At 45.2% G+C, this 15,043-nt stretch overlaps 2 protein-coding genes across 15 annotated transcripts in view; one reads left to right on the top strand and one right to left on the bottom strand.

Moving 5' to 3' along the window:
* Positions 1-6,012, bottom strand: part of LOC134730322 (uncharacterized) — a 64,388-nt gene extending 58,376 nt beyond the window's left edge. The window contains exons 1-2 of the mRNA XM_063604065.1: positions 5,965-6,012; positions 4,464-5,591 (exon numbers count right to left, since the gene is read on the bottom strand). Coding sequence (XP_063460135.1) covers positions 4,464-5,591; positions 5,965-6,012 — 1,176 coding nt within the window. The remainder of the gene's footprint in view (positions 1-4,463; positions 5,592-5,964) is intronic.
* The window catches only part of ELF2 (E74 like ETS transcription factor 2), a 126,677-nt gene continuing 116,396 nt past the window's right edge, over positions 4,763-15,043 (top strand). For 3 of the 14 annotated variants that reach the window (XM_003820668.7, XM_008974107.7, XM_008974105.6), the window contains exon 1: positions 4,763-5,048. The gene's annotated coding sequence lies outside the window, so the exon portion shown is untranslated. Of the gene's footprint in view, positions 5,049-5,696; positions 8,054-13,123; positions 13,214-13,937; positions 14,079-15,043 lie in introns of those variants that run through there. The other 11 variants (XM_057302160.2, XM_034959149.3, XM_024928524.4 and 8 more) reach the window with 7 other exon arrangements.

Raw genomic sequence — 15,043 nt, 5'->3', positions numbered from 1 at the left:
AAGATTGGGTCAATCACTCAAAATTCACTACTGAGTGAATGCCCTTGTGGCCGCCAGCTTCCAACATGGCCCTCGATGATCCTCATCTCCTGGTATGAATGTCCTTGTGTAGTACTCTCCCACACTGAATTAGGATCAATCTGTGTGACCAAGAGAATACAACAGAAGTGATGGTATGTGACTCCAGAAGTTAGGTCAGAAAAGGCAGCATAGCTTCCACTATATTCTCTTGGACTTGGAATGTCATAAGGGACAATTACCTCATTTAATCAAACATAACTCAGTACTTCCAAGGATTTGCCTGAGAATGTGAAGTTGAAAGGTTGGGAGAGGGAAATGACTTACTGGCCACTACTCAGAATTTTGTCTTCTCTTCTGTTCCTCATGTTGATTGTCACTGCCACCCCCATACTGAGCCCTAAAGTGTCCTCCTACCATTTAATATTCTGATATAAAAGCAGGAAAATCTCTTCCTTTGGTTAGTCTATTATACTGAAGGCAGAATGAAATTTTATTTGTTTTATTTTGTTTATTTATTTTTGAGACAGGATCTCACTCTGTCACCCAGGCTGCAGTGGGGTGGTGAGAGCACAGCACACTGCAACCTCAAACTCCTGGGCTCATGTGATCCTTCTGCCTCAGCCTCCCCAGTAGCTGGGACTACAGATCCATACCACCACACCTGGCTAACTTTATTTTATTTTCTTTGTAGAGATGGGGTCTCGAACTATGTGATCCTCCTGCCCATGCTGGTCTTGAACTTCTGGGCTCAAGTGATCCTCCCACCTTGGCCTCTCAAAGTGCTGGGATTACAGATGTAGCCACAGCACCCAGCCAAGGATGAAATAATTTAAAAAAAAAAACACTTTCCTATATATTGAAGAAAACAAAGGGAGAAATAACACAGAGAAAAGAAGTATAAAAGCATTATACCTAATACTCATATAATCATTTATATTTAGTATATAAATATATGTATATGTATATACATGCACAGAAAAAGGTCTAGAAGCTTAAAGGCTAAATTTTCATTTATGGTTATCTGTGGAAAAGTAGGGGTAGGGGATGGCTGGGTAAGTGTGAAGGGTAAGTGAGAAGTGGGAAGGGAAATGGAGAGGGAAGGTGAACTTGGGTTTTAAAAAGTTTATTTTGAATTATTTGAAAATTGATGATGAGAATGTATTAATGAATCATTGTATAATTAAAAAATAAACTATAATAAGAATAATTAAATAAAATATAAATAAAAATAATTAAAAAATAAACTATATAACATAAAAAACTATATAACATAAAAAACAGCAAAAGCAATCCAGTTACAACACAGAGATTTCCTATTCCATGATCATTAGCTTGCTACTAGGACTACTGGCCACACTAGACTTTTCCTTCTGACCCCTGTTCTCTAGAATGCTTTACTGTAAACCAGGGGTGTCCAATCTTTTGGCTTTCCAGGACCACACTGGAAGAATTATTATCTTGGGTCACACATTAAATACACTAACACTAATGATAGCTGATGAGCTTAAAAAAAAAATCGCAAAAAAGTATTTTAAGAAAGTTTACAAATTTGTGTTGGGCTGCATTCAAAGCGGTCCAGGGCCGCATGCAGCCTGCAGGCCCTGGGTTGGACAAGCTTGCTGTAAAATTTCTGAGTTCCTTACTCCGCTGGCCTCCATAAGGGATGTGTCTAAGAACCATAGCCAAAGAGCTGCCTGAGAGACACCAAGTTAGGCACCTTGCAGGCCAATACGAAGGAAGCAGATTGCTCTCTCTGCTGTTGTTTCAGTCAGCTATCACAACACTAATTCCAGGAACCAACTACTCCAAAACACTATTACTCCAAAACGCTATTACTCCAAAACACGGCTTGAAACAACAATCCTTTATTCTTTGGGTTGCTGACCCCAAGCTGGGACTGGCTTCAGACCTGCTTCATATTTCTTTGACCAGCAAACTAGCCAGGTATGTTCTTCACATTGTTAAAAACAAGAGCGCCAGAGAGGGAAGGAGAAACATGAAATACCTCGAGGCCAGGCTCAGAACTGTCACACTCACTTCTGCCTATCTTCCTTTGACCAAAAGCAAATGGACTGATCTAAGCCCAACATGAACAGGATGGAGAAACATCCTATCTCTACTGAGAGGAACTACAAAGCCGTATTTCAAATGGCATGCATGCATGGAGTAGTGAAAAATTGGGAACAATAATGTTATCTACCACTGTTATCCACCTGGGACTTTCCAGCTTACTGCCAATCGGCAGTGGGAGAGAATTTCTTCTCAACGTGGCTGACAACAGAAATTATATGACTTGGCAGGTGATATCTGTCCCTAACAACAGGAATCAGGCTTTGTCTTTGCCGGCTCCTTAGTATGCTATGTTATGTTATGAAGATGCAATATTATTGATTATTAATTAATTCCTTACAAATATCAAATTGGGCAATGGTTCCCATAAGTGATAAGTTATTTAGAAGAAGTGAGATAAAAAGACTCCCTTAGAAAGGGTGCTCTGTTTGCAGAATCCTGTTTATTGTGTATCAAAGATTTGAATGTTACCAAAGTGTTACAAATTCTTTAGTTCAAAAGGGTGTCAATAGTCCCATGATTTAGAACTCAGGAATCCAGAAAACTTTGTCAAGAGTTAAGAGGATCTTTGATTAACAATCATGGTCTCCAGGTTTCCTCTGTGTTCAAGAGTAAAAATTTCTTAAATAAGAATAAGAGCCCTCGGACTCGCTTTTTTTTGAGACGGAGTTTCGCTCTCGTTGCCCAGGCTAGAGTGCAATGGTGCGATCTGGGCTCACTGCAACCTCCGCCTCTCGGGTTCAAGCGATTCTCCTGCCTCAGCCTCCCGAGTAGCTGGAATTACAGGCGCACACCACCACACCCGGCTAATTTTTTGTATTTTTAGTAGAGACGGGGTTTCACCGTGTTAGGCAGGATGGTCTTGAACTTCTGACCTCAGGCAATCCACCCTCCAGGGCCTCCCAAAGTGCTGGGATTACAGGCGTGAGCCACTGCGCCCGGCCCAGAGTTGCTTTTTAAGAAAGGAAGAGAAGACTCACCCCCAAGAAAATAGAGGCAACAGCAGTATTAACAAAAGAAAGAGATCATTACATTCTTAGGCTCTTCGGGGATTTAAATCTGGAGCCTCCTGCACCTTTCTGACATTTGAGCCTTACTCTAGGGTGATTTCCACGGTTCCCACGTCCCTTTCAAGAGAACAGCTATCACTTATATTCCTCAGTGTTTCTTCTTTGCTCCAGACTGGTTGTGAAGCCGTAAAAAGGGTAACGCTGGAGCCCAGAAATCAGCTGGTGAATACCGCGCCAGGTGCCAGGTCCATCGCGGCGAGGCTGCAGGAGCCCTGGAGGGGAGCAAAAGGAGCCCCGCGCGCACCGGACAGGCTGTGCTCTTTGTTAAAGAAACAAATACAGAAAACGCCGCGGCGGGGAATGGTGGTGGTGAAGGAATAGACTGAGGCGTTTGTATGCATTAACTGTGCCTACAAAGCCCATTAAAGAGACGCTCCTACACAGGGCAACCCACGGCACCGTGTCATTGGCTTTTGTGCACTTGAAGGCGCGTGAGAGTGCCCCGCTCGAAGGCTCCCCTTTGTGTGAAAGTGTGGAAACCAGAAGCGTGCAGCTACTGCTGGGTTTTCGTTTTCGAATTCGCAGGCACTTGGGCCAAAATACTCCCACACCAGAACACTCTCTCATTCTCGCACCAACAATACTCAGACTTGAGTTACTTCTCCGTTGCGGACCGCGCAAGGAGCGACAATGGCTAGGTGCGAGTGCCCGCAGCTCCCCGGGCAGCTCCAAGGGGCCGCCCGCCGCGCTCCGCAGCTGCGCGCTGGGCCCAGCCACCCGACCGCCAGCAAACGCCGGCACCAACCGCCGCGCGGCCGGGCTGTTGGGCGGTGGTAATTTCTGGGAATGGGGCGGGGTCGCGGGTGTACTACGCCCGGTTTTGCTAGCGGGGAGGAGGAGCTGGCGGCTCCGAGGAGCGCGAGGCTGGCGGGGCGGTGCGCCACGTGCGTCACCGGCCGGGGCGGGGCCGGCGTCGCGCTCCTGCCCGAACCCCCACCTTTCACTTAGCCAAGGCTGAGGAGTGGGGACTGGAAAGACCGGGCTAGGAGTTTTTGCAAAACCTCGCCCCCCTGTAACTGTCAGACTGCCAGACTGTGGGGCCGTCTCCGGAGAAGGGCGAGAGTCCTGAGTTGGGGATGCGGCGACGGCGGGGCCTGCGGGGGCCCTGAGTGGCGAGGGTGTGTGCGTGCGGTCCCGGCCGGCGGGGGAAAGCCGGCGGGCGCTGCAGGTGCACGCGCGGCCCCATCGGCCTCACACGCCTGCCCCGTGCGGCAGAGCCCCCTGCACCAATCCGGGGCTGGAGTGGAGAGCGAGATCGGGGAGCCCTGGGCAAGGAGCCGGACAAGTGACTAGCGTCTTTACCTGGGAAGGCGGGTTTGGGAGAAGTTGGGCGAGGAGAAGAGGGCGGGATTCAAGACAGCAAAAGAAGCAGGTTCGGCGGGCTGGTGGGGGCCCGAGGGCGGCGGGGCCCCGCGGGGTATAAATAGCCGGCCCGCGTTTGACAGGCGCTGCGGTGACTGGCGGTGCCGCCCCCGCCCCCCCGCCGCGTGGGGAGGGGAGGAGCACTCTGAGCTGGCGGGGAGGGGGAGGCGGACTCCAGTGTCCTGGTGGCGGCGGCAGGAGGCCGAGGGGGAGGAGCCGAGGCGGGGGGTGGAGGGAGGGGGCCGGGAGCGGAGCGGAGCGGGGCGGGGGCAACCATTGCTCCCAGCGCCGAGCTGTGTCGCCGCCGTCGCCTAGGCGGTTGGGGGTCGGTGGGGCGGCGCGGGCGGGGGTCGCTGCGCGGGGCGGCGAGCCTCTGTTTTGTCTCCTTCTCTCCCTGTGGAGCGGGTCGGGCTGCTGGGGAGGCCCCGGCTCCCTCCGGACGCTCGGCCAACGGCGGCGGCTAGTCCGCGGCCCTGCTGAGAGGGAAAAGGACGCCGCGGTCTTCCCAGGCGTCGCGGAGAGCAGGTAAGAGCGCGGGCAGCCGAGGCTGGTGAGAGGGAGCGCGAAGGGCGCGGCGATAAAGCCTGGCTGTCCCGACTGCCGCCGCCTCCCTCCGCGCCCCCGCCCCGCGCTTGTGTTGTTTGCTTCGGGGTTTGCGGAGGGGTTTTCCGGCGGCTGCGGCGGTGACACCGGCCGGGGGCTGGGGGAAGGGGGCTGAGTGTCCCCAGGCAACGGTCGCGGAGCGGGACTTGGAGAAAGGGGAAGGCGCGCTGCGCGCCTGCCCGCGGGGAGCGCGGGGCGCGGGGCAGGGCTGAGGGAAGAGGTTACAGACCCCGGCGGGGGGGATGGGCCGAGCGCAGCTGGTCTCTCCGTGTTTACATCTCTGCGCGAGTCACCTCTGCCGAGAAGCGGACTGAACTGGCCCGCCTCATCCCGCGGGGAGGCCAGGGCGGGGGTCCGGCTCCGGAGGAAGCGCGTCCTGGGAGGGTTTGTGTAGGGCGGGAGTCTGCGGCCGGCGCCGGGGCTGGGCGGCGAGCTTGGGGCGGGACCTGGGAGGCTCCGGCCGCTCTGGGTGGCGGGCAGTGGGGGGGGGGGCGCTGGACACCAGTTTCCTTCCCTGTCGTTCCTTATCGCCGCCGCTTACCTTTCCTTCCCGGCGCTGCTAGCTTGCACGACAGGTTGTACTCGGCAGTTCTTTTATTCTCGCTCTCCACGCCGGCACCGTGCTGCCATCTCCCCCTATTCCCCGGGAGGTAGGGAGGCTTTGCTCGGATCGGAATCTGTTTCTTAAGCAAAACAAAAATGGGCTCGTAACACGCACGTCCAGTGACCGCCTTCTGGATCCTCGCGAAGCTGGTCCTCAGGGACCGCGCGACGGGATGGTCTAGGGGCGCGGAAGGAGGACAGGGAGGGCTCTGCCAGGGCTGGATGCTGACTCTACCCCAGGTGCTTTGTGATCAGGGTAGCCGAGCCCTCTCTTCTGCTCCATTTGGGCATTTTTATTCCATGTCCATAAAGGACTCAAAAAATATTCCGTAACACCAAGAATAATCCAGATCGCACAGTTTCTAATCTTTTTCCCTCTGCCAGCATCCTGGATGGACTCTTTCTAGGAGGCAGATTCGCTGCAGAATAGCCTTTAAGTTTAGTACTTCATTAAATGAGGAAGAGGGGGACACGTCATTGTAAAACTGTTAAAAATTCCCCCCTTTCTTGTGTTCATGAACATTTACTTCAGCTTAATGGTTTAAATTGTAATCCGGTGATGAGAGAATAGTAATCGTGTGTTTGATAATCAGATTTGTTTTCCTTTTTATCTGTGATTCTCTATCCTGAAGTAAATTATGCACTTTCTTTGGTGCCAGAATCACGGAAGGATGTATGCTTTACTAAGAAAGGATTGGATATTTGTGTTTCAGAGTTTCTTCAAAAGGTAGAATGACTTATATAGGACTGGAAACCATTAAATTACATTTAAGGGAATTTAGGAATAATAAAACTTTTTATAGAGCATTACAGTTTACAGAGTACATTCATGTAAATATTATTGAGACGATATCTAGTAGTTAAACACATGAAATAGAAAATTGGAATATCCTGGGCATTTGAAATTTGAATATTTATGTCAACCTATTTTTAAGTTTAGTGATTTAACTCATTGGATTTATCATTGCCTTTCATTTCAGACATAAATACTCATTTACAAAATAGTCAGCTTGAGTATGGTTGGAAAGAATTTGTAACTTTGGGGTTTTTCTATCCTAAGTAAACAGATTGGTACCTGTGGCCTGTAGGGTCTGCTAATGTTAGTGGCTTTACCTGCTCATGTTGTATACCATTTTTGGAGGGGTAACAGCTTCACTATGATATAATTCACATACTAGTCAGTTCAGTTTAAAGTGTACAGTTTGGTGGGTTTATTAATTTTTTAAAAAATTACTCCATTTTGCAGGTGAACAATTCAGTGGTTTTTACTACAATTGTCCATCGGTATCTGTTGGGGATTTGTTCTAGGGCCTTCCTCAGATACCAGAATCTATGGATGCTCAGGTCCCTAAAATAAAATGGCATAGTTGCTGGGTGCAGTGGCTTGTGCCTGTAATCCCAGTTATTCAGGAGGCTGAGGTGGGAGGATCTCTTGAGGCCAGAGTTTGGACACCAGCCTGGGTGACAGAGCAAAATCCTGTCTCCTAGAAAAAATGAATAAAACTGACATAGTATTTGCATATAAACTCTGCATATTCTCTTGTATGCTTTCAATCATCTCCACATTACTCATACTACCTAATACAATGTGGATGCTATGTAAATAGTTGTTATACTGTGTATTGTTCAGGGAATAATGACCAGAAAAAAGTCTGTACATGTTCATTTACAGACATAATTTTTTTTTGAGTAATTTCTGTACCTCATTGATTGAATCCATGTATTCAGAACTCATGGATATGGAGGGCCGACTGTATATTCAGAGTTGTGCAGCCATCATTATAATCAATTTTACAGCATTTTAATCATCCCCCAAAAGAGCCCCATATCCATTAACAGTCGCTTTTCATTTTCCCTCAGCACTCCCAGTCCTACGCAACCACTGATCGACTTTCTATCATTATAGATTAGACTGTTGTGGACATTTTATGTAAATGAAACCATAAATGTGGTCTTTTGTGACTGGCTTCTTTCGCTTAGCATAATGCTTTCAAAGTATATCCATGTTGTAATATGTGTCAGTACTTCATTTCTTTTTTTTTTTTAATCTATTTTCTTTCTTTCTTTTTTTTTTAAGATGGAGTCTCGCTCTGTCGCCTAGGCTGGAGTGCAGTGGTGTGATCTGGCTCACTGCAACCTCTGCCACCCGGTTCAAGTGATTCTCCTGCCACAGGCGCATGCCACAACACCTGGCTAATTTTTTTTTTTTTTTTTTTTTGTATTTTTAGTAGAGATGGGGTTTCACCGTGTTAGCCAGGATGGTCTCGATCTCCTGACCTCGTGATCCGCCCGCCTCGGCCTCCCAAAGAGCTGGGATTACAGGGGTGAGCCACCGCGCCCGGCTAATCTGTTTTCTTTTTTATAGAGATGGGGTTTCACCATATTACCCAGGGTAGTCTTGAACTCCTGGGCTTGAGCAGTCCTCTCTCTTTGGCCTCTCAAAGTGCTGGGATTTCAGGCTTGAGCCACTGCACCTGATCCTTTTTAATTAAAAAAATTTTTTATAGTCTTTTTTTTTTTTTTTTTTTTGAGACGGAGTCTCGCTGTGTTGCCCAGGCTGGAGTGCAGTGGCACGATCTCAGCTCATTGCAACCTCCGCCTCTCGGGTTCAAGCGATTCTCTTGCCTCAGCCTCCCAAGTAGCTGGGACTACAGGCGCGTGCCACCACGCCCGGCTAATTTTTTGTATTTTTAGTAGAGATGGGATTTCACTGTGTTAGCCAGGATGGTCTTGATCTCCTGACCTCATGATCCGCCCGCCTCGGCCTCCCAAAGTGCTGGGATTACAGGTGTGAGCCACTGCACCCACCCTGTAATCATTTTTTTTATTGATGAGTAATATTCTATTTATGGACATATTACATTTTATTTATCTGTGCATCAGTTGATGGACATTTAAGTTTCTATTTTTTTGGGCTATTATGCTGCTATGAATATTCATGTTTTTGTGTAGATGTGTTGTCATTTCTTTGGGTATGTACACTTTTTAATAAATTAGCCTTTGACTTACCTGATAGCAAAAAAGTTATCCATTTTGAGTATATAATTCAATAATTTTTAGTAAATATATAGATCGTGAAACTATCTATCACCTTGAGCTAGTTTTCGAACATTTCCATTGCCTCCAAAATTCCCTCCAGCCTGTTTGCAGTTAACCCTTATTCCCACCCCCAGCCTCAGGCAATCACTGATTGGTTTTGTCTTAATCCATTTGCTTTTACTGGATATTTTGTATAAATGGAATTGTACAATATGTAGTCTTTTGTATCTGGCTTCTTTCACTTAGCATAATGTTTTTGGGATTCATTCATATTGTAGTGTTTATCAGTTTTTTGTCCCTTTTTACTTTGGAATAGTATTTCTTTGTATAGGTATATGATAGCCCCCCCCCCCCCCCCCCGTTATCTGTGTGGGATACATTCCAAGACCCCCAGTGGATGCCTGAAATCTCAGGTAGTATTGAACCCTGTATTATTTTTTTCTGTATCTGTATACCTAGGATAAAGTTTAACTTGTTAATCAGACATAATAAGAGATTAAAAACAATACGATAGAATAGTTACAACAATATGCTATTCACAATTTCATAGATAGAAGATTTCTTACTGTAGGTGTTAGCAAACAGCATAAAGTTTTTTTCTTGTTAAATTGAGAACTTTCACTTTTTCACTTAAAATAAGTATTTTACAGCTTCTTTTTGGCATATCCAATTGTCATCCTCATTACTCTTGAGTGTTTGAGCCATTGTTAAGTAAAATAAGGGTTACTAGCACTAAAATACTAGTTGATCTGATAGCTGAGATGGCCACTAAGTGACTAATGAGCAGGTAGTGTAGACAGCGTGAATATGGTGGATAAAGGGATGATTCATGGCCGAGGCAGAGGGGCATGGTATGAGGTTTCATCATGCTGCTCAGAATGGCACTCAATTTAAAACATAGATTATTTCTGAAATTTTCCATTTATCATTTTCAGACCATGTTTGACTGTGGGTAACTGAAACTGCAAAGTAAAGCTGTAGGTAAGGGGAGATTTCTGTAACACACTTTAGCTGTTGACCAGTATATATAGGTGTTTCGATTATTTCCAGTTTTTGACTCTTTAAATAATACTCAAACATTTGAGTACAAGTCTTTATGTGGACATATGGTTTTGTTTCTCTTGGTTAGCTATCTAGGAGTAGAATTACAGCATCATACGTTTAGCTTTTTAGGACACTGCCAAACTGTTTCCCAAAGTGGCCATAACGTCTTATATTGCTAACAGCAATGTTTGAGAGTTCTAGTTTTCTTCACATCTTTGCCAACACTTATTATTGTATTTTTTTTTTAATTATAGCTGTTCTAATGGATATGAATTTGTTTGTTTGTTTTTGAGTCACTCTGTCGCCCAGGCTGGAGTGCAGTAGTGCAGTCTCAGCTCACTGCAACCTCTCTCTCCTGGGTTCAAGCAATTCTTATGCCTCAGCCTCCCGAGTAGCTGGGATTACAGCCGAGCACAACTATGCCCAGCTGATTTTTTGTCTTTTTAGTGGAGACGGGGTTTCACCATGTTGCCCAGGCTGGTCTCGAATCCTGAACTCAGGCAATCCTCCTGCCTTGGCCTCCCAAAGTGCTAGGATTACAGGCGTGAGCCATCATGCCCGGCCTGATTTTGTTAATTCGTTGTGTTTTTTTTTTTTCTTTTTTTCTCTGTGTACTGTTTAGTGGAGTCATTGTGATTTTAATTTTAATTTTCCTTATGACTCATAGTATTGAGCATCTTTTCATGTATCTTTTTTCTTAACCCATTTATGCCCGAAGTTGCAATTTTTTTTTGTGAAAAAGCAGACCTTGGCGATGACCTTGAGCAGTAGGATATTAATAATTCCCACAAGCTTAGCATTCCAAAAATGGAACACTTGGCATAAATGGGCTGGCTGGAGTGCAGTGGTGCGACCAGAGCTCACTGTAGCCTTGACCTCCTGGGCTCAAGCAGTCCCCCTACCTCAGCCTCCTGAGTAGTTGGGAATGGGGAATGCAGGTGCATACCACCATGCCCGGTTAATTTTTTATTTTTATTTTTTGTAGCGATGGGGGTCTCACTGCATTGCCCAGGCTACTCTTGAACCCCTGGGCTCAAGCAATCCTCTGGATTACAAGCATGAGCCACCGTGACTGACCCATCTTTTTTGATGACATCGCTATTCAGATCTTTTGCTCCTTTTAAAATTGGGTTGTTTGGGCTGGGTGCGGTGGCTCATGCCTGTAACCCCAGCACTTTGGGAGGCTGAGGTGGGTGGATCACCTGAGGTCAGGAGTTCGAGACCAGCCTGGTCAGCATGGTAAAACCCTGTCTCTACTAAAAATACAAAAATTAGCCGGAGGTGGTGGCGCATGCCTGTAATCTCAGCTACTCAGAAGGCTGAGGTAGGAGAACTGCATAAACCTGGGAGGCGGAGGTTGCAGTGAGCTGAGATTGCAACACTGCACTGCAGCCTGGGCAACAGAGCAAGGCTCTGTCTCAAAAAAATATAATATAATATAATATAATATAATATAATATAATATAATATAATATAATATAATAGGGTTGTTTGACTTATTGAGTTATAAGAAGTTTTTTTTTTAGAAATATATTCTGGATGTAAGTTTTTTAATAGATACATGATCTGCCAATATTTCTTTACAGTCTGTTGCTGGTCTTTTCATTGCTTAAAAAATTGGCGGCTGGGCGTGGTGGCTCACACCTGTAATCCCAGCACTTTGGGACACTGAGGCGGGTGGATCATGAGGTCAGGCATTCGAGACCAGCCTGGCCAACATGGTGAAACCCCATCTCTACTAAAAATACAAAAATTAGCCGGGTGTGGTGGTGTGCACCTGTAGCCCCAGCTACTTAGGAGGCTGAGACAGAGAATCGCTTGAACCCGGGAGGTGGAGATTGCAGTGAGCCGAGATCGCACCACTGCACTCCAGCCTGGGCAACAGAGCGAGACTCTGTCTCAAAAAAAAAAAAGGCGATTAAGATCTTTTAAAGTGTAATTAGTTTAAATTTTGATGAAGTGTGGTTTCTAAATTTTTTCTTTTATAGATTATACTTTTGTTGTCTTATGTAAGAACTCTACCTAATCCAAGATCTTGAGATTTTTCTGCTTTGTAGAAGTTTTATAGTTTTAACTCTAACAGTTAGATTTTATCATCTATTTTGAATTAATTTCTGTGTATGGTGAGAAATAAGGTTCTAAATTCATCTTTTACATACAGATGGTTCTGTCAACCTAAATAAAAGACAGTCCCCTGAAAGAAAGCAATATTTATTCAGGAATGGGCATTATAATGGGAATATGCATACCGTAGTACTATGTGCATATTCAGGGAGGTAAAGGAAGACATAGTTTTTTTTTTTTTTTTTTTAAGACAAGAGTCTCGCTCTGTCGCACAGGCTGGAGTGCAGTGGCGAGATCTCAGTTTATGGCAAGCTCCGCCTCCCGGGTTCACGCCATTCTCCTGCCTCAGCCTCCCGAGTAGCTGGGACTATAGGCGCCCGCCACCACGCCCAGCTAATTTTTTGTATTTTTAGTAGAGACAGGGTTTCACCGTGTTAGCCAGGATGGTCTCGATCTCCTGACCTCGTGATCCTCCCACCTCGGCCTCCCAAAGTGCTGGGATTACAGGCATGAGCCACTGCGCCCGGCCAAGACAGATTTTTAAAGGAAAAATGAGGAAGATTACATCATTGTTTTAAATCAATTGTGTTTGGCTATAAAGATCAGTGACAAGAGTGGTGCCAGTCTGAGGTTGGACATGAAGTTACTGGGCAGATGTCCTTGCAGAAGTATTTTTTTGTGTAAGGTTGCAATTGCCTTTGTGCAGGGTTGTGGCCTTTATGAGTTTTTTTGTGATAGTTTTTTTTTGTTTTTTTTGAGATGTAGTCCCGCTCTGTCGCCCAGGTTGGAGTGCAGTGGTGCGATCTCGGCTTACTGCAACCTCTGCCTCCCGGGTTCAAGTGATTCTCCTGCCTCAGCTTTCCACGTAGCTGGGACTACAGGCCTGCACCACCATGCATGGCTAATTTTTGTATTTTTAGTAGGAATGGGGTTTCACCATTTTGGCCAGGTTGGTCTTAAACTCCTGACCTCAAGTGATCTGCCTGCCCTGGCCTCCCAAAGTGCTGGGATTACAAGCGTGATCTGCCTGTCTCGGCCTCCCAAAGTGCTGGGATTACTGGCGTGAGCCACCATGCCCGGGCAATGGTTATTTTTTTTTAATCAGGTATTCATGCATGAGAACCCTCCTTTCATGGCCTTCCCTGGCTCCATTTGTCAGGGCTTTTAACACAAATGACTCAATTTTAATTCTAACAACTTTCACTTTTCCCCCTTTTGATCAAAATCTTTCTTTGGACCCAGGCACAGTGGCTCATGCCTGTAATCCTGGCGCTTTGGGAGGCAGAGGCAGGAGGATTGCTTGAGCCCAGGAGTTTGAGACCCACCTGGGCAACATGGTGAGACCCTGTCTGTAAAAAAACAAATAAAACAAAAGGGATCTTTCTTTGGAAGCATCACTGATCAATCATCTTGTAGTTAGGTTTTAATTATCTTTAGGTGCCAGGATGGACCTGTCCTGGGTTGTTGGTATGGTCCCATGTTGGAGGGAGTGCTTGTCAAACTAGGAGTCAGTGTCAGGACCCTTTCAGTCACATTTGAGCACACAAGGGAAGTTTGGAGGGAGTGATTCTCAGGCTAAGTCTGCCGGGAATCCATTATTAAGATCAGTTTTTGTCTGTTCCTTAAATGTAGGCTATCATCTCAGGGTTTAGGGCCAGCCCAGTATAATTCTGTTGGGTCAGTATAATTCTGTACTACTACAGAAATGTAACAAATAACATGTACAAAGTTTAAAAAGGAAAATACAAAGTAAAATTAATAGTAATATAATACCAGTTTACATAATGGTTTTGAGCCATGAAGCTAGACCTAAAGGCAGTCAGTTGAATAAACCAAGTGACCATGGAGAACTAGATGAGACCTGTTGTAACCATGTGATCTGTTTTCTTATTTTGCGTATGAGTCTCAACTTCCTCAAAGGAATTTATCCAGGTAAATCATGTAGTATTAGTAATAGCACAGACATTACTTTACTTAACCAATAGCTAATGCAGAGCATTGTTATCATTCAGTATTCCATAACTGGGTTGAATTAAAGCAGAGTGTGAATAATTTTTTTAGGGATGTTGCCAGAGTCACCCACTAGGTGGACTGAAGGATCTCTTAGGTCAAGTTCTGCCAAGTTACCAGCAGAAGCTACTGATTGTGAAATTTCAGTTACAACATTATCTTGCCAAGTGAAAAAGCTACGCCTTAAGAGGGGTAAGAGTCTCCCCTTGTTCAATTATCTTGGGAAAAGCTGTCTACAGTGCGGAACCATCGACTTCTCATCCTGGTTTGCAGTTTGAATGTCTCTGGTTAAGGCATTGGGCAGTTTGGTGAACTTTTCTGTGTGGCTCAGACTTCGAGTACCAGACTTGTCCCTTAAAATTCGAGTTTCAGCTTATAGGGCTTCAGGAACAGAGCAATTTCTGTTTTAATAATTCTGTGGAAGAAAGTTGGATTGGAGGAACCTAGAAGAATTTAGGATCTAGGCCAGTTTGCAGGTAGATAATAAAAACTCAAATACAGTGTACAGGGCTACAGTCTAATAACAGATACAGTAGTTTTTCTTTAGAAGCATAACTTTTTATAGTCATCCCAGTTTCTACCAATCAGAATAAGACAAATTTGTTTATAAAATAGTTTTATTAGTTTTTTGTCTGATTATTTACATAAATGCAGCAAGAATAGCTGTTGACCACAAAGAAATCTCAGATTTATAAACCCTTCAAGACTAGGAAGCCAAACCAAGGGAGGCATTAGATTTCACCTACAGCCTTAAGGTTCCTGGGCTGGCCAAGAAGTGACAGATTATATTCTCTCACTGTAGGGATGGGAACACCTGAACCCAGACATTGTGTGCACATTCTTAAATAAGATATTCCAGTCAAAGTCTTGGTAATATAACTAACGTTTCTAATTGTATCCTGTTATAAAGAGAGCAAACTTTTATGAACTTATGCTAACAACCCTATATTATCATAAAAATAAGAATACTCATGAATAGTTTCTGAATTTTACTTAACCAATATCTAATGCAGAGGGATCAAGTAGGGAGAAAAAGTAAATGCTTTCACTTTTGTTGAGATAAGTATTATCTTACCAAATTACTGTAAATGATTGATACTTTAAGAGAAAAGTTTTCTTAAATCTGGAAAACTGAACATTTAAGTAAAGAACCAACA

Source organism: Pan paniscus, chromosome 3 (genome assembly GCF_029289425.2).
Source record: "Pan paniscus chromosome 3, NHGRI_mPanPan1-v2.0_pri, whole genome shotgun sequence".
Taxonomy (NCBI): domain Eukaryota; kingdom Metazoa; phylum Chordata; class Mammalia; order Primates; family Hominidae; genus Pan; species Pan paniscus.
Note: the sequence above shows the minus strand (reverse complement) of the source record. Positions and strands in the feature narration are given on the sequence as shown.